This window comes from Strongylocentrotus purpuratus, unplaced genomic scaffold, assembly GCF_000002235.5.
Source record: "Strongylocentrotus purpuratus isolate Spur 01 unplaced genomic scaffold, Spur_5.0 spur5_contig_846, whole genome shotgun sequence".
Taxonomy (NCBI): Eukaryota; Metazoa; Echinodermata; class Echinoidea; order Camarodonta; family Strongylocentrotidae; genus Strongylocentrotus; species Strongylocentrotus purpuratus.
The window spans coordinates 745,715-772,809 of NW_022145553.1; the positions used below are offsets into that span (position 1 = coordinate 745,715).

General features: G+C 37.8%; 1 protein-coding gene and 1 long non-coding RNA gene across 2 annotated transcripts; one reads left to right on the forward strand and one right to left on the reverse strand.

The window, feature by feature from the left end:
• The first annotated feature begins 690 nt into the window (after window positions 1-690).
• On the forward strand, window positions 691-26,910 carry LOC115918843 (protein Abitram-like). The gene is made up of 5 exons (XM_030992312.1): window positions 691-1,062; window positions 6,757-6,808; window positions 10,328-10,457; window positions 22,316-22,462; window positions 24,968-26,910. The coding sequence occupies exons 1-5, from the start codon at window positions 924-926 to the stop codon at window positions 25,151-25,153; spliced, it is 654 nt and encodes a 217-aa protein (XP_030848172.1). The 5' UTR covers window positions 691-923; the 3' UTR covers window positions 25,154-26,910.
• On the reverse strand, window positions 15,489-17,768 carry LOC105447058. Its single transcript, XR_973964.2, has 3 exons — window positions 17,461-17,768; window positions 16,399-16,502; window positions 15,489-16,194 (listed from the first exon to the last, which is right to left on the reverse strand). It is a non-coding gene; the product is annotated as an uncharacterized LOC105447058 (long non-coding RNA).
• Window positions 26,911-27,095: the final 185 nt, after the last annotated feature.

The window sequence follows — 27,095 nt, forward strand, 5'->3', positions numbered from 1 at the left end:
CACACACGAATACCTCCTTTTTATATTTAGACAAGAAGAACATCTGATTTGTTTTTGTTATTCAATTTGTATGTATAAAATATATTCTGTGGATATTTTGGGATACCTAGCCTCAGGCTAACAAAGAAGCTCTTTTCGTCTGTAAACTATGTTACTTTGAACGAAAAACAAACAAGCAGGAAAACGAACTCGTAACTGAGAAAACAAAGACTATATGAAACAACAACAATATACCTCCAAAATAATACCTTTCAAAATTAAAATGTAAATTTTCCTTTGATAATATTTAACTGTTAGTGATTCATTTTGTCTGAAAACGCTTACACACCGCAGCCAGTATAAAAAAACAGTTTTAAGTTGTGTTTTTCACCCCTTTGTTATTTTACCTGTGCGAGAATTGTCGTCAAAATATTGAATTTCCGATAAACAAACTTATGATTAGACAAATGAAGGTAGAATTATTGGTCTCGATAATTTCACTATGCCCATCGGCTTAAAAATTTAACGTAAAAAAAACCCCCTCACATCATTGTTTTTCTTCATTTTACCAGATGAAAAAATTACTAAAATCATACAAGGGAAAACTACAAGAAGAAAATAGAAAAGAAGAGAAGAGGAGTTTGGGAGAAGGAAGAAGTTTCAGAAGAAGGAGAAGGAGAACAAGAAAAAGAAGAAGAACAACAAGAAGAACAACAACGAGGACACTAACAGCAACAAGAAAAGGAAGAACAAAAGCAAGAAGAAATAATGAGAAGAAGAAAGAAAACAAAAGAAAAATAAGAAGGTGATGAGGAGGATGAGATTTAGAGGCAGCAGAAGAAGAAGAAGACCCTGAGATCATAAACGAAGACGAGAAAGAAGAAAAAAGGGACATAATTTAACATTTCGAGCATGATCAATAACTTGTCTCGATCAAAAGCCTGATGTCGCCCTCTGCAGACAAATACAAGTCATTCAAAATGGCAGCTTCCATGGTGCAAAGTGTGACAGAAGACAAGACCATCAAACATGAGGTTTTCCCCTCTTTTCTCGAAAGATATTTCACTGCAAAATATCAGATCGGTAAGATATTACATTGTGTTATTATTTGTTGGTGATAGATTACTGGTATTTATTGTTAAGCACACTAAATTAGATCGGCTACATGTGAGGCGATGATATATGCTGTCAGTGTAGCCCCACCTATAGACCGAAAGCTTCAGTCTCTATACCGTCGGTTGTTCCACTGAGACTACGTCTGGCTCCACTAGACCTCCGGTTATAGAGACAGAACGATCGCCTATGCCAGCCTATGTTGAAGATATCACGGCTAGATTTTAGCCGTTAGGCCCCTCCCACAAACATGAACAAACTTGCCACGGCCGTATTGTTATGCCCCCAAAATCCCCCAAAATGTCATTTTACCTCGTGCATATCCAATTTTACATTAGGCCTAGGCTATAATACATCGGTTCCACTTACTAACTTGATGAAATAATCTGTTTAATGGTCCCTTTTAAGGAAATTATGGGTCAAAATCTTGATACTTGATGAGGTAATCCCTGAAGCAGCTTTTCCAAGCTATACTGGGATGGGATGTGTTGTGACAGCAGGTGAAGGTGCAGACAACAAAAGGGTGTACAATTGCTTTATACAATAAAATAGTGACGTGCAAGTAAAAATAATCATGCTGCTGTATGGTTTACAGCATTCTGGAACCTACAGGAGGTTCCAACCCTCTGATGACAGGGAGGGCGGTCATCTGGAAAGCAGCAACTGTTGGGGCAGTAACTGCAGTGAATGGTAGTTGATTCCAGATGCGAATGGTGCGGGGGTAAAATGAGTACTTGTAGGAGTCGATTGTTGCCTCAGGAACAGAGAGCTTGAGTGTGTGGTCTCTTCTGCTGATGTATGTAGCTTTGGTTATGAGGTGAGGAAGACAAATGTTGACTAGCTGGTGGTGTATTTTAAAGAGCATGGTGCTTTGTGCTAGAAGACGACGTGTGTGCAGTTTATCCCATCCCAGCTGGGAAACAAGCCCTGTAGCTGACGTGGATCTTCGGTAGTCGCGGAAGACAAAACGAGCAGCTGTTTTCTGTACCCTTTCCAGACCTTCGGCAGCACCAGAAGTGTGGGGGTTCCAGGCTTCAGCGCCATACTCTAGCTGCGGTCGAACCAGGGCTGTGTATGCTCTTGACTTCACATCCTTGGTGCATGGTGACAGGGTTCTCCGCAGCAACCCAAGGGTTTTGTTGGCCTTGTTCAGTAGGAGTTGGCAGTGTGTATTCCATCGAAGGTCCTTGGTTACAGTTACCCCGAGATACTTGTACTTGTCTATCTCGTATTATCTCGTCGGAAATCTGGTAGTCATGCTGTATTGGTGTTCTTTTCCTCGTGATGGTAAGGGAGGCGCACTTCTTGACATTGAAAGCCATGAACCATTTCGCTGACCAGTCAGACAAGGTTTGAAGGTCTTGCTGAAGGATGGAGGTGTCATTCTTAGTGTGAATTTCTCTGTAGATCACACTATCGTCAGCAAAAAGGCGCATCTTGGACTGGATATTTGCAGTGATGTCGTTGATGTATAGCAAAAAGAGGGCTGGTCCGATCACTGGTCCGATCACTGAACCTTGAGGTACCCCAGAGGTAACAGGCATCCAAGATGACCGGGAGCCCTTGACAACAACTGCTTGCTGCCTGTTGGAAAGTAGCGACATAGTCCAATGTAATGTGTCTCCTCTTATGCCATAATGCTCGACATCCATGTTGAAAATCTTGCAAGCCATGTTAAACTCTCGCTGCCGTCAATCTCATCCCTTCTAGTCTACGCCGAAGGCAAAATGATTATGAAGGAAAAACTGTGCGCCATCTACACGTTCGTAATGGCGTTATCACAGTTTTTCCTTCATAATCATTTTTGCCTTCGGCGTAGACTAGAAGGTCTAGTGGAGGTCTAGTGGAGCTAGACGTAGTCTCAGTGGAACAACCGACGGTATAGAGACTGAAGCTTTCGGTCTACCCCACCTATTGCTGTACTTGTAATAATGCTCCTAAGTCCCAGCTCCTCCTGCGCCTCCTCCTCCTCCTCCTCCTCCTGCGCCTCCTCCTCTTCTAGTTCTTGTTCTCCTTCTTCTCATTCTTCTCTTCCTATTCCTTCTTCTTCTCCTCCTCTTCCTCTCCTTCTTTTCATTTCCATCCTTTTTTCTTCTTTTCCTTTTCCGTCTTCCTTTTCCCTTAAATTTAGACCCAGACTAGAATCTAGATTCTAATCATCATTAATTTCTCATTGTTATTTTGTTCTCGTCATTTAATATATATTATTCTTTCGAAGTACAGGCCTCCTGTTTGTTGTTCTGTATGTTATTTATGTTGCGGCTGCTGTATTAAGTTTAATGCAGTGGCAAAAAGCCCATATACTTTTGCCCTCAATGGACCAAACACAATCATGTGGGAATTGTGGGACTTTGTCAAGAATTCATCTCTGCACCACACATAGCCGCATTATTATCCTGGCTGTGTATTAATTTTTTTTTTTAGACGACCTCAATTGATTCTCAACATTTCAAACACCACTGTACACAACTCAACTGATTTCACTCAAAAATCGGTACTTTAATGACAATGATGACACCGATAAAATAGCAGTTAAATACAATCTTTTCAACTTACAGATGTTTGAAAAAAATACTTTGAAAATTCAAATCGTATGTCTACTGTCAAACTTGCCGATCAGCAACTACGTATTCATTTTGTGCATTAGTGTGCAAATGTGTGCATTGTGTGCAATTGCTGCCTCTCAGCAAGTATACAGCACTAGAGGTCAATAAGCATTAGCATTGACTCCATGCTTTGCTGGAGTGTTCTGCGCTAGATCTACTTGAAAATGAACACATTTTGAAATCGATGAGGGCCAATTTTACTTTACTTACATTACAGTAGCTAGTTTACCTGATTCAGGGACTCTTCATCTATCATTCGGCCATGACTTTCAGGTTTCCAAGTTGATAATGACACAAGATGATTTCACAAGTGTAGTGAGGGCTGTGAAGTGGTTGAAAAAAATGTGTTGTGAGATACATGTAGCTGAAACGACAGAAAAAATTCCTGGACAAATCATATGGATATTAGCCATACTGATCATGTCTGGTTAATTTCATTAGGGCGAGACAGTGTTAAGTTATAACACTTCTCCAATCTAGTGAGAATTGATTCACTCTCTAAGTTTCATTTTTGGTTATTTCCTGGTTATTTCATTTTAAAGAGTTGCAAATGGGCGTTGTGAAATTAAATCCATACATTACTATCATATATTTTGTGTACAGTATGGCCCGACCTAGAGACTAGAGAGGTGACTCAGATAGAGATTTTCTCTCATCTCATATAGTCTTATAGACGTTTTTATATAACAATTACAAGTCTGCTTTTAACGATGACAATTTTTTATTATTTTGTTTTCATGTTTGATTAACTAGTTTTTGTGATATTTTGTTTTTAGTCTTTACTTTTATATGAGACCGAGTCAAAGCTCTTTGTCCCATGTGTTACTAGATACCAACCCCAAACTATAAGACTGATGACTTTCTTTATCAATTTGATAGCCCTACTAAAGCTTGACATAGGCAAAATCAAATTATATTTCTATGTCATTTTATATTCACAATTCCATAATACAACTAATGAATATTTGGTAACGTATAGGACATACCTAGGACTTGAATATGAAATAGAGAGTGGAAATGGATCATGATATATTTCCTGAATTGAAAGTTTTTTGCCCATATTGTTCTCTTTGATTAAATCCTATAATATTAATCCCCCTTATACTCTACAAATGGTGATTCTAAAATACGATCATCTAACAATAGGCCTATGTATTGGTATTTTTGAACACAACCTGAATTGAATTAAGTAAATATCTTGATTTCTAGAGGAGTAGGCTAGTTAGTAAGATGTAATTGAAATTAAAATAACATTTTGTATTCGTGATACATGTGCCACTCTCGACCGATGTAAATTAAATGTCATCTGGTATTCTGGTTGAAAGAAAGTTCTTGAATGCTCGAGCGAGCTTGTTGAAATTAGAGTGATTAATATTCAGCCTTCTTTTATTCACTGGCAATCGAACTAATGTTATTATAATTATAATAATTAACATTATTATTATTATTACTGTATTATTTTTTTTATTGTTGTTGTTGTTGTTGTTTTCATCGTCGTCGATGTTATGACTTTTATTTACCATTGTACATGTGTGGATGTATTTGTATTCTTTGTTATATCAGATGAAAATCAGTGTATTCAGTGTTGATGCATGAAGAGCCAGATGTGCTTGTACATTTGTTTCAATAAATAAATATGCATATTTGATACTCTAGTTTCATTGTCAAACGAGCGATACTTACGGAACTTTTTTTTTTTACCGTCGACAACATCCTATTTTGATGGGGAAAAAAAACTCACAAAATATATTCACCCTTCATCCTTGTCGAAAACTTTTTTAAAATTTGATCAATATTTGTCGCATTTCTGTATCCTATTCGTTTCAAAATTCAAGATATCGGTTATACAGTAATGCATAAATAGCCAGTGGCGGATCCAGCCTGAAATCACGTGATTTTTACCTTTTTTGGGGGTTGGGCCCCTCCCCCCCCCTGGCGCTCAAGGGGGGGGGGGGGGGGGGGGTGCAAATTGAATTTTTTTTTGAGGATCAAAAAAAAAAAAAAATGTGCTCACTACCCCCCCCCCCCCCCCCCCCCCCCCCACTGAGCGAATTTTTGGCCGGCGCGTTTTCAAATTTTCGGGAGCAAAAAAAAAAAAAAATGGGCTCTGTACCCCCCCTCCCCCCCCCTCCCCCCCCCCCCCCCCCCTGAGCGACTTTTCGGCCGGCGCGATTTTCAAATTTTCGGGAGCAAAAAAAAAAAAAGTTGGGCCCCCTCCCCTAAGAAATCCTGGATCCGCGCCTGTAAATAGCATACGTGTTTTTGTATAAAAGCCTGCATGTGAATGTCACAACACGAAAACAACAGCCGCGTGGTATTGATTCAATTTAAAGCAAATTGTCATTAATGAAAATGGCACCTGTGAACGACAATGTGACACGAAATATCGCTCGATGCTATATTCTCCCAAGTCAGCGTATTACCTAAGCCAAACCGACAAGACCGACACCAGACGAACAAAGGACCGAATAAAACCCTCTTATTGAACAGGAATCGGTTGGTTTGGAGGTTGTTTGGTGGTGCTACTGAGCCATTGAGATTTAATTAAGCATCCAATACTTCTCATTGCTGTTTGTACCTTCACTTTAGGTTTGATTTGTAAAACCTATCGCCATTCATGTTGCTACTTTGTACAACAGGCGCCTTAACCGACTCCAAATCGACCGATTCCAAGCCATTCGGCACAATGCAATTATTAGTTCAGTCTATTGAATCGGTGTCATTGAATAACTGGGATATCGAACAGGTTAGTCAGTGTTATGAAGTGAATGTTCTCCTGTACCCATGTAAGTTCCCTTTATATTTTCAGTTTATCTGAGGATGGATAAATACATTTATTTGTTTATTTTAGTGTTATTAGTCTAGTAGAACAACGACGACAAACTTATCAGATGGACCAAATTTGGTGAAAAACAGTTACAATATAATTATGAATTTATGACAGAAAACATCTGGAAGGTATGTATTTGTAGTAAAGGAGAGATGTTTATTTGTAGTTCATTTGTGTATTTCACTTTGCATGTTTACATTTACGATCTTGTATACCTCTATTGTACAGACACGAATGGGAAAACAGCTGAAGACTTTTGCATTCTCCAACATTCCAACAAGTAAGTAACTATATGTTTTTAAATTTTAAAAGGCACACCATACAAAAAACATTGCTTTCGTAGAGTGATGTCACGCGTTGCAATATATCTCTCACACGAAAAGTTTACTTACAACAAATCTAACGACTTGTTACTTTTTTTGTGCTCATAAAGAGTCAAGGACTTTGCAGTTATTGTATAGGCTAAATAATTTTTTAAAAAACATGTTTAGCGTGCTTCCTTTTTGAAAAAATGATAGGAGGAGGCCCTTTTTAAAAAAAAATGGCCGCTCAGCTCATTTTCTAAGACGTCCGTCCGACCGGGCTATTTTTCAAGATTATCGCCAGGCGGCCGCCAGTTTTTATATTCTATTTTATTTTTCCCGAAAAATGTAACTTTAGCAGTATGTTTGGTTTTTGGTGTTTTTTCATTTTTTTAAAAAGCGGGCGGCCTCAAAAACACGATTATAAAAAAAAATCGCCTTATTTGTGTTTTTATCTTTATAAGTTGCCAATTTCATCTCTTTCATTTATTTTGTCATATGCCTATGTATCTCTTTCAGTGTTAATCGTTGTAGGTTTATCTCTTATTTCTGCTGTGACAAGTCTCTGTCTTCCACCAGCATACCCTCTTAATAGTCATTGTGACATGCAGTGTTTGTTTTTGCATATTGTGTGTTATGGTAAATTAGTTTGTTCCCATCTCTACTGCCGGAGGATAATTGTATAGAATCTTACAGGTACAGAAATGAACAACATTTTTGCAATGCACAGGCCTCTGTGCTAAATGCTTTTAGAAATATATGTCTATAACAGGATGGAAAGAAAGAAGAGAAAAGAAAAGTACAATGTGGATTAGGAGATATTAGAAAAAGATTGAAGAAATAGAAGGGAAAGGGAAAATAGAGAAGGGTAAAAGGAAGCAGACAGGGGAAATGAGAATAAGAGTGAGGGAAGGGAGACGAGAGAGGGGAGGAGAAACATGATTGAGAGTAGAGGAAAGGTCGAAAGGGAGAGCTGGGGAGGGAGATGACGAAATAGAAAGAGAAGGAAAGAGGGAATGCGATGGTTCTAGGATACATGCTCCGGCCAAAATTGCTCCGGGGTCATTTCTACACTAATCCTACCTGAACCCTAAAATCTAAACATTACCTAAAACTCGATTGCAACCCAAAACCCTACATCTTTAACGATATATAGCACTGAGCTAAAGTTGGCAGAGCATGTTTACGACCACCAGTGGGGTGTGAGAAGTAGGGTAACTAGTGTGACCCTCGCCCAAAATGATCATGTCGGTCTAACATCCTCTGCATGTACTCTATCACCGAACTCGCAATTACCATGATTACATCCCTAAACGAAACCGCTATCACGTACACCCGTTGGTCACTCATCTCTTAAACTAATGTAAGATCTCGGAAGTCGTTTTCGAGGAAACCGTGGCGTTTTATGAACATTCGATCACGAAGGTCACCAATTCCAATCAAAATTTTCGAAGCCACGGCGGTAATGAGACTGACACCTTAATCCTTTGAGGCTTTGAGCCATCAGTTCGAATAATTAGTTCGCGGGGCGCCCACCAAGAAAGCTACATATCAAAGAAAGAAAGATTCTTCCAAAAATCTTGTTACGTTCACTTGCATATTTTATCACCCTTATTTTCCCACTTTCTTTTCTTATTTTTTTTCTTCAAGTTTTTTTTTCTTCTTCAAGTTTTTATCTTGAAGATTTTTTTTCCCTTTTTGTTTGTGGTTGGTTGGGGGGGGGGGGGGGGTAAAGTTCTTTTTTCTTATCAGTAAAGAAGATGTACCGATTCCATTTTATAGGTAGGACCTACATGTAAGAGCAAACAGAATGACGAATTCTCCTACCTTTCTTGTATAAAATGGCAGTTTACCTTATAAATTATATGTACAACCTAGGCTAGACGAGGGATTTTAATTCTTTGATACTTTTCAGGTTAATGACAGGGAGAGAGAGAGAGAGAGAGAGAGAGAGTGAGAGAGAGAGAGAGATATGTTTCACGCCAAATCGTAATCATGGAGTTCCTTATTTTGTATTTGATCGTAACATTTTAAGAATTTATAACTTTGAAGAAGTGTCGTACAGGCGGTAACTTGCAAAGGTGACTAGGTTTGCACAGCTGGTCGTTGGTTCGAGCTCCGGCTCTGCACTTGATCTTGGCATTTTATCTGCATTGCTTCTCTCCACCCATGTGTTAGATACATGCCCTGTAGGATGCTAACCTCATTGAGATTGATGGATAATGTGCACCGTAATTTGTAGAATCTTGATTGAATCACCTGACCGGGGTTCTAATTAACTGCAAGTGGTTTGTCTGGCTACTTTTATCTAGTAAGATAATATAAAAGCGGCTAATGCTATATAATTTTCTTATATCCTTTCACGGGCTTCAGACTAAATGTATTCGATTTCTCTGTTTTCACACAATTCAACTTGGTTGGATTTCCCTTTTAAACCCTAGTCTGACATTTTTCATGCGACTGACGAATTGCTTTAGCAACTGATGCTGTTTCCCCAAGCAACAAGCTAGACTAGACGGCGGGAAGCCGATGACATCATACGCTCATCGACGCGCTGCTGGTCTTCGTAAGCCGTCTATTTCTGCTTAATGTCAATAATGACGAATGAAAGCAAATCATGAATGGATAAACGTGACGTCATTAATCAGTGAATGCTTGCTCACGTGGGAGATGTGTAATGTGCTCTGTAGGAGTGACGTCATTTTCCGGACGTTTAAGCAAATGTCCTTTTTCAATTATATTTGATTATCTTGTTCGCGGGAAGCCTTATTTGAATTTCATGTAGACGCTTCCTTTCGTAAATTTTATGAGAGCTCTCACTGTTTACTTTGAAGTTGTGTATTGAATTGGATTTCGACTACGGTCTTCCATATTAGGCATACGTTTGCCGATTTGTTTATATATTTTGTTAATGAATGAAATTTAAGGAGAACATCAGCACCCCCCCCCCGAAAAAGGGTATATTTTGTTTTTATAAACAGATTAAATATTTGAAATTAAGAAAAAAAAATCATTCCGCCACTATATCAAGAAACTCATGACTTTCTTATTAAGTTGTCTTATACTCGATCACAAATACTTTCGAGAAACCAACCTAGGGCACCTTCAAAATAGCCTACCCTGCCTTTTGTACATCCCAAATACATTATGTTGGCATTACGTAATGCATCAATGTAACGTTCTCACAATCATTTCAAAATGTGATGGACAAGGCTGATGAAAGTACCTTGATGGGTTGATCTTTCAAAAGTATTTCCTATCATTTTCGATTTTTTTTTTTTCATTAAATAAAAACTACCTGCTCTGATTTTGTTTTTATTTGCAAAAGATAATCGGTGAAATAATACGCATTAGACTTACCGCAATGTTGTATTTTAACAATCCATCTGCCCCCTTAAAAACTGCAATATTACAGTGGCCAAGACACCCTTCTTGATTGCAAAGAACCACTGAACGAGACTGAAGGATTTCCCTTTGTTTTTTCTTCTCTCACTCAGAATATGCGTGATAACAGTCGCTGGAGGGCACCCTATAGTTCGCGACAAGATGAAAGTTGAAAAGGTCGATTTTCAAGTGACCGCTAATACAAATAGAATGGACAACAAGGTCATAGGCAAGAACAAAAAGGTAAAGGTCATTATATGTGAATGTCATTAATTATAGCCTTTACTTGAGTATGCGAAGAATTTTGTTTGGTCCTACCATGGACCGAATAATACATCTATTTCCCTAACCCTAAACCTAATCTGAAACCCGATTGCAACCCTAATCCTAAACTTACATGTATAATTATCTTTGACGAAGTAATACTCGGAGTAATTGAAGCTAGCGTAAATGTCGAAGCAGCATTCTATTGTGCATGAGACCCTTCCATAGCGCATCTGAATTGATTTATTTTGGGCGTGATACTGTAATCATTATCGTATTTCTTGACAGCTAATCATCATCATAACCTTGTAAATCTAGAATTTTGGAAAGTGTATGGATCTGTTGATTTATCCCATCCCTATATATTTCACCGACCAGACTCGCCATTAATCCGTTATGATTGCATTTGTCTCCTTCACAGTCTTCAATGTATAAATTTGTGCCCATCATTTTTTATTTATTTTTCATCATGTTCACTTTTTCACGAAAACTGTGACTTTTAGAGATACAATATATATATGCTTTTAATCATTCAGAGGTTGCAACTGATGTGTGTTATCACTCGCAAGCACACCCACGCCATCCCATCCAACATTTCTTTTAAAGAAAGAACTTATCGGATGATTTATCCATTAGATATGCAATTGTAATGTTATAGAGGTAATCAACAACAAAATATAAAAAATGTCTAAAACTTGTTGATTGTCCTCATTTGTTTGATGCATCTGTAAAGCATTATAACAGATTGAAGGATGTGTACTTGGGGACTATTTGTTATGTACGGTGTTTGCTAATAATGACTAATGATATTATTGCCGTCATCAGCTGCTATTTATCTTGAATCGACAGAATGGTAGATAAAAGGAAGAGTAGATCTTGGACATCTATTGGAATGTGCTAACCGAAGTCTTAGCCAAGAAGACCTTCAGTGACCACTATGAATCGGATAAACTGAACATATTTATTGAAACCGACATACAACTTTCTCTTGAGTTCTCATCCTACCAACTCTGTCATTGATTAATTGTATTGAAATACGTGTTTATCAAGTGGTGTAGAAATCACGTGATTGCGAGTGAAAGTGACTCTCTGGTCACGTGTTTTTTAAATGAGTCATTCAAGAGAGTGTAAATGTTCAAGGGCTTACTTCGAATCTTCGGGTCATCGGGTCGGGTCGGGTTGTCTCGTACCCCGACCTTTGTGAAAACATGCCCCTTTATTCACGAAATTTCGGGGGTAATATTTGTGAAATAAATCCCTCTCATCTACAAATGGTTCGGTCTAATTTGACCGACACTTTGTGATCCCACGGCAAATCTACGAAAGGTCGCGTGATATTCCGCTTTCGGTTCATGAAAGGTCGTGTAACGCGACCACCCTAGCGGACACGATGACCCTTATCATTCGAAGTCGGCCCCTTTAAAGAGAAGGTTGAGTTCTGGAAAAAGCTGAAAAATAGTTTGTGGGATTTTCAACTCTTTGTTTATGTTAGTGTGAAAGAGTATATCATATACAAAAATGTCCTTTAAAAGGATAGCTTTTCAAATGCCCTCTTATCCGAAATAAACCTGTATGTGTAACAAGTAGCAGCTAAAGCTTGTGGACTGCACTTTCATGTCACATGTTTGTGTAGTCCCATAATATACATTTCCGTGTAGAGTGCTTGTGACTGGCCCAGTGAGACTGGGCCAGTTTTCGTTATGATTTTGATGATTCCAAAACCTCACATTATACACCAATACTTATGTGCTACGTGATCAACCTTTTTCAATCGCTTTAAAGACAGTTTCTTTTACAATGCAATCGCATGCATATCCAGAACAACTTCATCTTTAAGAGAAGGTTGACTTCTCTTGATAATGGGAGGTAATTCCTGAGATTTACCTTTCGTCCTTTGCTCATGAGGAACAAAATCAAATGCTTTCAGCATATTCATTGTTCCATGGAAAGGGTTGCTCTTAAAGGTCGTCTGTACTAGTTCGGCCAGAAGGGATTATACCACCCAGCGAGGTCACTGACAGGTGGCTATCTCATCAACTCAGCTCTCAATTAACACAAGAAAAAGAGGATCATGGGGGACCAACAGGCACTGATTTGGGAAGTTTTCTATATAGAGGGAGCAAGTAGCCACAATTAGTACAGTGGGGCTTTAAAGAACTCCCATAATATCAAGTATTAAATGATTCACACTTTTGGACCCAAATGCGATAGGCTGCTGCCACATGTTAATAGTCTCACGTACCCTATGTCGCTTTCAGCAAAGTTTAGACTTTTGATGATCCCAAAATACTCGATACGTGTTAATTGTTCGTTTTGACGGCACGATTCGGAATAACTACTAGACACTCTCTTTCACCATTAAATTGCATGGGTACTCAAATCTTCTTTAAACATAGCATTGAGTTCTGGTCATTCCATTACATTGTGAAAGAAACTATGTGGAAGTGGTTTGAAAACGTCGATTACATAAGCTGGTAAGCATTGACGTATAATGTGAGGTTTTTTAATCATCAATAAGAAATTTACCAAGTCAGTCTTGTGGAAAGTCACATACACTGAACTTAGAAATCAGTATATGGAACTACACAAACAGGTGGCATGACAGTTTGGTTGAAACACTTTCAGCTATTTCCTGTCATATTTCGAATATGAGTGCATTAATTTTAACGAGCTATACTTTTCAGGAGATTATGTTTGTGATATTCTTCAACAATAACATGAGAAGAATAGAGAAGGAAATTTTTTTTCACAAATTACCTTTTTTAATGACATATTTAATCAAACTTCTCTTTAAGCATGCGATATTCTGTTTGTACTCATACATCTCTTGTTATTGGAAGTGTAACTAGGTCGTATGAATTAATGTATGTCGATGCGTCAATCGTTTATTCAAATGGTCCTTGAAGTATGTAGTGAAGGGCATACTCATTGTCTCAAGAGTTCGAGAGAGCGCATATGAACGTACCTTCACCGTTCACGCCTGTAATTGAGTGGACTTGAATAAGCGAGTTCGTAATTATGATTTGCGCATGGGCAGATCAAGGTCATTCGTACCCAAATTGTAAAACCATTGAGACGAATACTCGGATCGTGCTCATGAAAGTTATGTAATCAGTATTCATTTATGCACCAATATATCTGATACACAGGTGGAAGTATTCTTCTCAAGAGGCAAACAAAAGGTATTCGTGAAGCACCTCCATCACTTCGGCAGTGATTATTATAAAATGCACACGTGGAAAGTATCCATCGTGTAAAAGATCTGTGGATATTTTGGGGTCATGCGGTCCCGAGCTATTTACGAACTCGCTTATTAAAGTGTATCAATCACCAAAACTTGTTTTGCTCTTGATCTATGTTACGGGTTCCATGTCGCTATATAAACTGTATTCAAAATATGAGCTTCATATGAGAGGAAGGGCGGGGGCTGAGGGCTGGTGGCTGAATGCAAACCATCCTGTTTATATATTTCACGAGTGAGTGAAGTGAGTGTGCAAAAAATAAAAAAAATGTCCATGTGGGGGGGGGGGGGGGGGGGGTAGACCTGGTGGCTGAGTATCAAGCATCTTGTTTATGAATGTCATAAGCGAGCGAAGCGAGTAAAACAAAATCAAAATGTATATATATGTTCCGCGCCTAGAAACGTAGTATTAGGCGCATTATAAATGTGAGCTATTATTATTATTATATACACATGTATAAACAATGTTCATTTTGGCCAAAATGTAACTTCAACTTAATTCAATCTCGCTGCCCCAATATTGGAACTTTAATAATCCTTGGTTGTAGTCGAACAGCAGATTGTTTCATCATTTTGTCTACATTATTATGAGGGTTAAGTACATGTAGTTTTCTATTGACTTCTTTCTCAAACCATGATCCATTCATGAACTTAAGATCAATATTTTGTTCTCACTTTCCTCTCCTTTCTCTTTCTTGTTTTCCTTATTTTTGTTGCGGCCCTTTAAGTGTCGTTCTGGGCACGTAACCCCTCTGCCACCCCTTATATATACCCCACTGAGTAAGACACTCATAATGTTGACACATTGGGCAGGCATACATGTTTATTGTCTAAACTACAGCATGTGTATAATTCAACAATGCTCATGTATAAGGTTTCAAGACTTAAAGGGTGGTATTCTCGAAAGCGGCCTAAGTTAAACCTGGCCTAAGTTAAACCGTGGTTTAGTTAGGCCAGGCTTAACTTAGGCCGCTGACCTAAATCATTTTCATTTCTCGAAAGGTGGCCTAACTGATCCATGGTTTAAACCTGGCCTAACTTAGTCCATGGATTATTCACCATGGTTACGGTTTCTGCACATGCTCAGTACCGAAGCTGCGACGTCACAATGCACTAAGACAATGGATGCGCGCAGTGTGGAGAGGATGCATCACCTCGATAACTTGAGCAATATGACGTCACAATGCACTAAGACAATGGGCTAAGACAATACATGCGCGCAGTGTGGAGAGGATGCATCACTTTGACAACTTGAGCAATATGACGTCCAGGGGCGGCGGAGCGACTTCCAAAGCGGGGGGCAGCACCAACAAAAAGGGCACTTGCTGGAATTTTATCATTGTTAAAAGGGAAATTATCAGAGGTGAAAAGGGTCACATATCACACCTGAAAAGGGGCATTGAACATATTTTAAAAGGGGCACTTATGAGAATGAAAAAGAGGCACTTTAAAAAAAGGAAATGTGCATTTGTTGTTAATAGGGGCACCTCTCAAATTTAAATAGGGCAATTATCAGAGGTGAAGGGGCACTTCTTAAAAGTGAAAAAGGGGCTCTTATTGCAAAGGAAAATGGAAACTTGTCAAAGGAAAAGGGGCGCGTGTCAAAATGAAAGGGGCACTTATCAGAGGTGAAAAGGGGAAGGGGCTCTTTTCCTATGGAAAAAGGGGCATTTGAAAAAGGGGGCACTGTACCCCCCCCCATCTCTATCTCTCTCTCTCTCTCACACACACACTATCTCACATCATTGTTTATTTCTCTCACCATTAAATTGTTCTTTCTCATTTGGTTCCCTTTCTCTTTTACTCTATCTCTCTCTCTCTCCCTCTCTGTTCTCTCACTGTTCTATTTCAAGACTTTTCCATGTATAATTCAATGAACCCAACAGTATACACACTTAAAATCAAAAGATATGAAAGGAATATTGTATATAACATATCAACAATTATGTTCAATTTATTTATTTTTCTTAAAACAGAAAAGATTGTAATTCACAATGAATACGATTATAAAATTGAAGGTCAAATATTAAGCTCCAATACCCTTATAATCTGCTACTTGAAACTATTAGAATTAAATGTTATGTATTTGTTACATTACTTTTTCCCATTTTTTTAAAACAAAGCATATTCTACTTTTGAGCCGTGTTTCATGACTTGCACTATATTATAAAACACATCATGAAACATGATTTCTTAAATTATTCTTAAATGATTCTAAATCACAATTTTTCCAGTGAAACAATGAACATCTGATGTACATAAAAACATCCTTATGAGTGATGGTTGCTTTGTGGTTCACATACACAACAAGGACATATCAGGCTTTTTATCAATGGTTGCTTGTTTGTTACCATAGCTTCATGTTATGAGGATTATAATACAAAGGTTTTGATCCCCATGCAGTCACAGTTACAGCAGATGGAGTCTGGTTCATTGAAGAGGCTAAGTAGAACTTCATAGTCCTTGCAAGTATGTCTGTTGAATGAAAAGAGAAAAGAATGAAAGGAAGCACATTGAAACCTATTTATGTTAAACATTAAAAAGGTCTTGCATGTACATTGTGGTAAAAGTGGAGTGCATAATCAATTACATGAAAGTATTGATTGAAAAATATGAATGAACAAATGCCATCCTTGAAGTACCTGGGCATACAAACAACAACTTATTCGTACAGCCTACCTGTCAGATATTCAGCAGCTCAGTAGTTCTCCTTCCTCTCTCTGAATTTGTCTCAGTTATCAGGGAATTTGACTTCATTTATTTTACTGAAGAAAAACATCATCCTGAAACAAAAATAAAAAGGTTTATACCTCATTAAAATATCAAAGATCTACTCCATTGATAATTGGTCTTAGTTATAGTGTCAATCATATTCTAACTTTAAAAAAAAACTTAAGGCGCCTTTCATGTAGGCAGTGACTAGGCACCCCCTCCCCACTCAGTTACTAGTAATCATTGATTTACAGAATGACTACCGGTTTCTCTTTTAAAGTCAAGAACAAACATACACATTCTTGCAGTACTATCTCATAAATATGCTTGCACCAAGTTGTACTTGCTATGTCATGGCCTAAGAAAGCCCTAAGTAGTTAAAGTCTATAGCCAAGTTAGTCCCTTCCCTAAAATCAAGTCTAGAGGTCTACATCTTACTTAGATAACCAGCCGACAGTTGGCCTAACCTAGATGTAAACGCAGCCTGGAATGGAGATTTTACAAGGCCCTAATCGTTAGAGCCCAACTTTTCCATTTTAGTTCCATCTAGCATTAGACCAAAGATTGTCTTTGTTTATGTTATCTCCCAAAATGAGCTTCGTGAAAGGGAAAAAGTAAAATGAAAATTTACTGCACTATACTGTACTGCAGTTTGTAGGTCTCTAAGTCTTATATGGTCCATAATTGTTAGTGGTAGGTTTGAATTTTCTTCTGACCCAAATTTGAAAGTAATTAATCAACTGTTGATTATTTGTGTTCCGCCCAGAAGTCTAGGCCAAGCTGTCACTGTCAGGAGTGACTGGTAGCCATGGCAATCGAGCTGAAAATATTAGCTCATGCCGATTTCAAATGAATAAAAGTTTGAGTGTAGATTGCACCTACATTCATCAGACAAAACAATTTTAAATCACTTCATAATGTACCTGTAGACACATCTGCAGATTCATAAAATCAGCAGATCTGTTTAATAAAAATTGTATAAACATGATTTAGTTTACAAAATTTAGGCGTAATTACAGCTTTACTCACCAGCAGACTTTCCAAGAAAAATGGAGTATCTATTTTTCCTGTTCAGGAAATAACTGGTGTTTGGCCAACTGGCTTGGAGACGCCTATGTGGGTGCAATCAATAGCACCGACCATATTAACGCCAGGGAAATGGCAGTAATTATAAAATTCATGTTGGGTCTGCACTCTGCAGGACTGCCTCTCTTGTTGAAGGAATTGAGATGTATTGCTCCCATCTCCTGGCAATGGCTATTGAGATGGACTTCACAAGGCGGGACACCGTAGCTTGGGAGAGGCCTTCTTTTTTCATCCCCATGCATCGATTGAAAAGAACCTGAAATAGCAGAAAATCAAGATGAAAAATATGTTGATATTTGATAAGATATTATAATTTCTCTTTCTCTGTAGTTTACTAACTAATAGTATTATTAGACTAAACTACTGTAACATTATCAACAAATGTATGTCAAAAAAGGAAGCTTCTGTCCATTTCCTTTCAATTTCTATTAGACCTGTCTAGACTATACTCTTATTGATGAAATTTAAATCTAGGTCTAGTAATATTGTTTAAAAAAAATGTTTTTCTTGGGGGGGGGGGGGGGGGTGGTTCTGAAAATCATCATCGTCCTGTAGAAAATTATTGCACCAACAGCCACAACTACTAGCACTGCAGCTCAGGCAGAGGTGATACCAGACCGAAATTTCTGTCTCTTCGTTCGTTAGCCTCTGATTTGGGTAGGGTCGGCTCCTGAACGAGAGGAGCCGATGTTATGTTTAAAAACAGGTTCATTGAAACTAACATGCAATTGAAATTAACATGCCACTTAGAAATGCACTGCAGCTGTTAAGGCACAGTTCATTGTTATTCATATTATTATTAGATGCATACACACAATGAATGTATGCAAGGTCCTCTGTTCACTACATTATACATGTAAAAGCACATGGATTTTGAGTCTGGATTAAACTACCAAAGCAACCACACGTGTTTCTGAAGGCTCCATTTTGTTTGTCTCTATACTTGCATTTATTTAGCTTAAATAGTTATTACTTTCCAACCCACAACACAACAGCCGACACTACCCAAATCAGAGGCTAACGAACGAAAGAGACTGCATGCTAGTCCACTTTTAGGCAACAGCGTCTCAAAAATCCACTATAAAAGTAGTTTCTACGTCTAGCAATGATAGTTTTAAGGTGGTGTTAAGATGGTATATGCGTACGAAAGTACAATAGTGCCAAGAAAAAAAATTACCCGGTAAGAAATTGCTCAATCTCTGGAAACGAAAATGTTAACCGACAATTATTTGCACGTATGGGACTGGTCTGCGAACACCATGAAACTTTACCAAGTTTCCCCAAAATGTATTCAGTTAAAAGCATTTTAGATTATCACCAGTACAGCAACATGAAAGTAACACAAATACTTTATTAGCTGGTGTAACTTTCATGAGCGCTTATCCATACAAAAGAGTGTAAATTGTTATCAAATATAGAAATTCAAATGCAAAACTTACCGTTCACTCTCCGCGGACAGTCGATTTAACTAAAAAGTGACGTCACGCGAAGTTAGGCCGAACTATGACGTATTTAAACCTGCCCTCTGAGCGGCCTAAAGTTAGGCCGAACTATGACGTATTTAAGCCTGGCTTATCTTTAGGCCACCTTCGAGAATAGCAAAAAAGATAGTCCATGGTTTAAACCAGGTTTAGGCCACTGATTTAACTTAGGCCGCTTTCGAGAATACCACCCAAAGACTTTAAACAGGAACATTCCAGCAGACCAACGGTCCAACATATTCACGATGTTCGTTTAGTGAAAAATCCTATAGGAAAACTGAGATCAACTCTTGGGCCACATTTCCATGTACTTTCAATCGCTAGAACCCTCAGATAAATTTTCAGAATGCCTAAGCGGAGAGAGGCTGGGTGGAGACAGAGTTTACTCCACTGCTATTTTAGTAAGCAACAGTACGATCATGCAAAATTCTTTACTCTTAATTTTCCAGGATGCAGACTGTGAGGGGTGACATGCTTTCGAGTAATAGCAATTTAAATTGCTTTTGTCACCCCTGACCAGCAGATTGTATCCTTCTCTCTATCTCCTCTCCATTTTCATAAAGCTGTTTGAATGTATTATGAAATGTCTATGTATTATCTGATTGTTATACTCATTGTATGTTTTCCGATTGGTCAAATAAATAATAATAATAATAATAATAAAATAAATGCAAAACCAAGTAATTCGGCAAACAAATAATAACACACACACACACACACACACACATACACAAAAGGGCAATTTAAAACGCGTTTAAAAACACAAGTGTTCTGAACGTTCCAATCCTGTGGAATAGCTCCCTGATTTTCTTAAATAGTAAGTCCACTCTGTTAATAACGAAAGCAGTAAAAATCTGTGAAAGTATTATGAGGAAAAGTCATGAAAATAACGAAAAGTTATTACATTTGAGAGTTGTAATCGATCAATCGCAAATTGACATCTCACTGGTGCACCCTTTAAGCTTCTCTCCCAGGTTCACTTTAATGGTCGTTGATGAAGGAATAGATCTATTTTGTAACGGAGTTGTGTAAAAAAAAAAAAAAAATGAAATGACTGTGCAAAGGATGCATTTAAAAATAATGTCCCATTTTTATAATATTCTTTCAAAAAATTGTAATCAACAACAACAACATGATTATGATGGTAGACTTCCCCCTTTAAAGGGATAGTAGGCCGAGGGCACTGTTGTCTCATGCACGCTATTAAAGCCCCATGCACTTTCCTACCTGTAGCTACTTGCTCCCTCTATATAGAAAACTTCCTCTATCAGTGCCTGTTGGTCCCCCATGATCCTCTTTTTCTTATGTTAATTGAGAGCCGAGTTGATGAGATAGCCACCTGTCAGTGACCTCGCTGGGTGGTATAATCCCTTCTGGCCCAGTAGTATTGACGGTCTTTAAAACTTATAGCGTATTGAGAGAGATAGGCGCGTGTCACAAATATCTCTCTCAGTACGTTATGGGTATAGTAAAAGAGCCCCCTCCCCGGTCAGTGATAAGTAGATTTCATTAGACTCAATGATGTTATAGGGGAAGTCTAATTATTATCTGGTATTAGTAAGAGCAGAAAAAGAGAAGAAAAACAATCGTGAAATTTTGAGCAAAATCCGATTTAAAAAAAAGCAAAGTTATTACATTTTGAAGTTGTCATTAGGGAAACACAAATTGGCAACATTTACCTATCTTTACTCCGAAGATCAAGATTACATTAATCTTGATCTAAGGAGACACGAACGAACGAACCTATCTTGCGAGGTCCTCTGCAATTTGTACAGAAAATTTCATAAGTTTTCATGTAATGGCACAGTCACACGGCCACTTACGGTAGCTGCGGATGCTTACGGATAAAAGTCCGTAAGCATCCGCAAGGATCCGTATCATCCGTAAGCATCCGTATCCATCCGTAATTCAATCCGCAGGATCCGCAGACATACCCAGATCCGCAGCGGAATTTTGAAAATCTCAAAATTTTGCTGCGGATGAAATATACGTAAGCATCCGCAGGTCCGTAACATGGCCGTGTGACTGTAGCATAACTGATCGCAGATAAGTTTTTTTTAATTTTTGTTTATACAAGGGCTGTATAGAAACATATTTGTAGTCATTATATTTAGGTTGAATGTATAATTAAAAATTTTCTTAGGGGGAAATATATCCCTAGTTATTTTTAGATTTGTTAATAGTTGTTTTGTTTTATTTTTAATTACTACAGAGCAAATTGGAGGGGACCTTGCATGAATTTGTGTTAGATTTATCACAAATAACTACTGTCTTATTTCTGATCAGATTTTCCTAAAACTTTCAGTGACCTACTCCTCATTTGTTGTTCTTATTACAACCAACTTAATATCAGGGTGGACTTGCCCTTTAAATTGCCCGTCATCGATGGGCTTTTTCTGTTCTATTTTTACGAATGAAATAGGAAATATGGTTATTGCCGACGGGGGATCTTAATATTATCAAGTGTACTAGCGATTTCATCCCTTTTAACATTCATAACTACTTTTCATTTCTTCGATTTTTCGCAGACATCGTATTTATTGCTCTGATAATATTGTTTCTACCCAGACCAACTTTCTGCAAGGAGCTATTTCACCTTTTTAAGTACAAAAAGAACCCCAAAAAGCTCTCTATAAAGGGATGTGTGTTCTACTATTTCATTCCATGACGTGCTTGAAGTCGCTCAACGTGATGTCATTTGACATGACGTCACCCATGCCTTGCAATATGAACCCGATCCGGTCACAATAGATTTAAAACCACATACACGTTTTGAATACAAGAACGATCTGACATGAAATGATCTGACGTGATTTTATAATCGAGATTAATTGATGTTGTTCTTTAATTATCCGATTCTTTCACATTTTGAATTCTTTTGACAATCTTATCAATGGAGAGTAATTATTGATTCAGCCTAAAATCAAATAGATGCACCGCAAACAATATCATTTTTCCATTTAGATTGAACATGATAAATAAAGTACCAGAGTATAACTTTTTCTAAGAAAGAGCGAAAACTACCGAGACAAATGCAATATATTGAAGGGTCAAACCCATACATGTACTTGGAATTGCGTCAAATTATACAGTTCGTTATTTTGCGTTGCGAATTACTGATGGTTTGCTCCCACTGCTCTCTCTCTCCCTCCCCCCTCTCTCTCTCTCTCTCTCTCCGTCCGTCCCTCCTTCTCTCCTTCTCTCTCTCTTTCACTCTTCTCCTCTTCCCCTCTACCTCTCTGCTTTAAAAAAAAAATTCTTTAATGTTTGCTTTCAATTTCTAATTTTTCCATCTGCGGACTAATTGTTTTCCTCAGGGGGCACAGAACCTTCAGAGTGAGTCCATCCTGTGTAAGGTCCACTGCAGTGGCGGAAAATCTTACACCATTTACTCCTGCATCAAAGGCAAGCTGGTGGAAGTGAATGAAATTTTATTTTCGCATCCACAATTACTCGTAGAAAAGGTACGTAATCACCAAATTGCATATGTTTTGCTTTATCTTATATTTAAACAGGGCTGCGTAAATATGTTCCTGTTCTTTTCTTTGTTTTGTTTTTATCACTCTTTTGTGGTCCATAATTAAGTCCATTCAAATTTCCTTCAAAGTTGTTATTTTTTCGCCGTGGAAAAAAAAGGCCCTGAATTTCGCTTCCGTTCAAATGTTGTTATGAGCCTATGCACAACCTGAAAACATGCATGTAATCTTTGAATATTTATTGTATGATCCTAATTAAGCAATTGTTTCAATGTTTTTGACAAATTTTACCCCTTCCCCAATCAATATTAATACTGATATTTCTAGATATCGTTAATTAATATTTTTTTTAAATCATTTTAATTAAACAAATTTGAGTCGTATGCATCCTAGCAGGTTGACAAAAAGTGAAGAAGAAAAAAACCCATCACTTTTGCACGTCAATTTAAATGAGAAAAATTGCATAGTTCAGGCCGTATAGACAACCAATCCAAAGGTGACATTACAATTTAGTTATTTATTATTATTTTGTCATAGCGGTCTAACTGAGCATTTGATCGTGCGAAGATCCGATTTATTTCACGATATATCAGATATATATATATATATATATATATATATATGCAAGCTGTTTTCAAATCTCGAAAACAAGTACACATGCATTTATCTTATGGCTTTTGTGAATAATGTCCTTTTGCACATTCATCACATGGGCAGAGAGCGTAAAAGTACACTGGTTTGGAATGGATGGTGTTCTATAACTTGGCGTTTCGAATGTATTAGTAGCCGTTGTGTGGGCTGTATTCATGACAGTATATGCAATAATCACAAAAGGTGATAATATAGGTTTATACTTCTATTTCGAATTATGATTTTATTGATCACCGAATATTGCTTGATCAGACATCAGAAGAGCATAATACCGACTGAAAGTAGGTCGAATTCGTTGTTTTTTCTTATTTATTTGACAGCTCCAATCGAGTGTTTGAATGTATTCACTGCGTTATTCTAGATATGAGGATTACAAGGTCCTTCATTATGTTTTATTACAATTGTCATCAGTCATATTTGGGAAATGAGTTCTTAAGTTTATCCAAACTATTAATTCGAATTTGTATCTATATTCCATATGGTGTGTAGAATCGTGGAAGTACTAATGACTAGCATCTCTGGCGAGAATACCACACATTGAGTTTCTAAACATTTGGCAACTTTCAAAGTAGTAATTTATGGCGTTTTGATTTGATTTCGACATGAGAACAACAAAACATATTGAAGAAGAGAAAAAAGAAACAAACAATACAAAGACCACGTTACTGCCATTATATGACGGTAAGAGGAACGATTGTCGGAATATCAAGTCTTATAGCTTTACATGAGTAGACGAACTGTCGCCAGAAGCGATGAAGTGATGGTTGGACAATGCTTGTAGTTTGTTAGACAGCGATCGATTAAAGTAATACAAATGTAAATGGATAATAGAGAGATATATTGATGTGATGAGTCATTTATTGGGAAGGGATGATTCCCCAATCTGCCTCTCTTTACGACAACAGCAAGCCGATACTTACATGCAGCATCTAACAGCGAGCTTTGACCTACTTCTTTGATAATTCAAATGAAAGATAAAGTTGAGTGCAATACGATCGCCTTATGAAAGAAATTGTCAAGAGGTTATAATATGCTACATTATGAATAATTGTGAATTCTTGACATTTTCATGAAAGATAAAACTGAATGCAAACCGATTGCCTGACAAAAGAAATGTCAGGAGGTTATTTGAAGGGGTGGTTATTTGGGACATGAGAAGAAGATTTCACTTTTTTGTTTTGGGACGATCAAATGGACTCAGTCTTGATAAAAGGAATGGACTCAATCTGATTAAAAACTACATACAGTTGAAGGCCTTGCACAGAGATATAAGTATTCGGGACCACATATACATGCGGTATAAATTAGCGAAGTGCTAACGTCACGTTCGCTCGTCGTCCAGGTTACAGGCCCTATAACCACAGAGGCTGCACATAAGGTGCACCGCGAAATATTTCAAGCAACGGACTTGAGCAGGGCAAATTCAGTGTTTAGGGCTGGTGTAATAACCACACCATTGTTTTGACAACTTCGCCATATCACGTCACATTTCGGTACTCTAATTTGGTCCAAATTCTATCCTATTTTAGTCAATTTTTTAAATCAGGGCTTTTTAAGAACGATCCTTACGTATGAAATTCATTCTATATTCTTTGAATTATGAATAAGAACTGTGTATCAGAACTTAACGTTTTCTTAAACGAAACAATATTCAAAACTAGTCATCAGCTTTAAGGGTATCTAATTACAATTATAGGATGGGAAATGTACTCGAAATAGGTTTCACAGACTGTCTTTGTTTTTACATGGATTTGCAGAAGAATCAAATTCGAATTAACATGTATTGAATTCAGCATAAATGGTGATCATTAATACAATTTAATTTATTATTCAATTCGGTAGCCTAACACGGAGGGCTATGTGGCCATTATCCTCGTTCGACTCTCCGACTACGATTCGCAATTCCAGCGGCTGATTTCTGAAGATGAGTATGGCGAAGTTCTTTCATCGAGGGCCAATGAGTTAGACCGCCCCGAGACGCTCACGTTAGAAGGAGGCAAACATGCGGGGAACGATCCTCCAACTTGATGCTGGCTGGCTGCCCGGATGTTACGAGGTCTTATTGGTTTCCCACGAAGTTTAAGGATTGAGACGATCATAGGCGTACTTGTACATTTTCACGAGAGGGATGACACTTTTTGCGCGAATATCAACTCTCCAGTTTCCCAATGTTGACACTCTCTTGTAGTTGAAACAGAATAAATTGAATATTCGGACACCTCGCGGCGCAAATATGAAGATGAGTTGGTTGATGCCCGAATATCGGAATTTTAAGAATGCTAAGGGGGCTGCAGCATCGTAGTTTTAAAGGTACCAACTCTGCAACATACCATATTTTATAATTTTCATCATAAATATCTATTATCATATGCCAAATATAATGCGTATTATGTAAAATTTAGACATACTGTTTAACATAAAATTGATATTACTTGTGTGCTAAAGAGCTTATAAACAGTCATTCGAGACCAAATAGTACTGTTCTTTGAAAAATTAAAACGATTCGCTTGCCTTGTAAATATTTTCCCTATTTCGTTTTCTACTCCGGAAGAAATGTCTGATTTTCTTCAGACGTGCTCTGCTGTCTGCCCTTCCACATTCCTGTATCGTGATAACACATGAACATCTGCCAAATGTTATCTCTTGATGTATTTTTGGATGACCCCTTTTTATTTAATGTGTCAAATTGTATTGTCTGTCCATTTACGGGTCCCACTTCAGCCGTTAAGGATCATTGGTATCACCATCACTATACTAAAGTGCAACGTAAGGAGAGACAACCCCGAATATGAATAACAGAGATAATTATTGTCGGGATTCAATGGCGTAGCTACGCCCCCCCCCCCAATCGAATGTCAAAAAAGGAGAGATAAGAGTGATGGGAGAGATTAAGGAAAAGGAAAAAACAATGACAAAATATACATGTAAGAAGATAGATTGCTCGAAAACGCTCTTCAAAGATTGTAGTATTATGTGAATTAGTAACGTAGAGAGAACTGTTGTAAAAGGTGCATGGAACGATTATCGAAAATTTCTTTGGGGGCGATCCTATCTGTGTCCTTGATGTAGCGTACATCAGAGAAGAAAAAGAAAATGGAGATAAGAGTAAAAGATAGAAGACATTCGGGAAAAGAGACGGAGAGAGTATGAATGTGTGTCCGTTTCACTCCCGGCCTAGACATTATGACAACTCAAATGTTGTCCTCTAGTCTAGTACAGAGTTTTCAACCGGGTGCTGCGAGAATGTTTTGAAATAACGTCAACTTCATGGATACAAAGTATCAGAAACCGCTAAGTGCCCAAATATATATCTCACTTCGGGTATTTTTATGAAGGAGTAACATTTCAGAGATAGTAAAGTGTATTATTCCTCGCTCGCTTCTCTCGCTCGCAGGATTCAGAAACAGGATAGTTCAGGCAGCGAGGTTCATGAATATCCCCATATATTACATTGTAATAAAAATATATCCGGGCAACTCGCTGCCCGAATATCGACATGATTCGGGCAGCATATGGCATTATAACCTTATTGTATTTTTGTTACCGAAATTAAATTTTATGCTACACCAAAGTGTCTTTTCCCCCCGCTCGCTTCACTTCTCGCAAAATTGATAAATTGGGATGATTTCCGGCAACGAGATGACTGATCCCACGCTACGCCCTTATTTGCTATTTATTAGTGTTATTTGACATCATTGTTGGAAGGGGTACAAGGGAGGTCTTCCAATCAGTAACATAAGCAGAGATGGATTTAATGAAATAAACTGCAGAAAAGGTTGTGTAAACACTGTTTTTTCAATTTGTCTTTTGTATCTGAACGATGAATTAAATGTGTGTGTTTCTGTGGGTGTGTGTGTGAGAGAGAGAGAGAGAGAGAGAGAGAATATATGTGTGTGTGTGTGTGTGTGTTCAATATCTCTAGTTAAAAGGGCTCCTGTGTTCATCAGTTTAGTGGGACATTCAGACAATC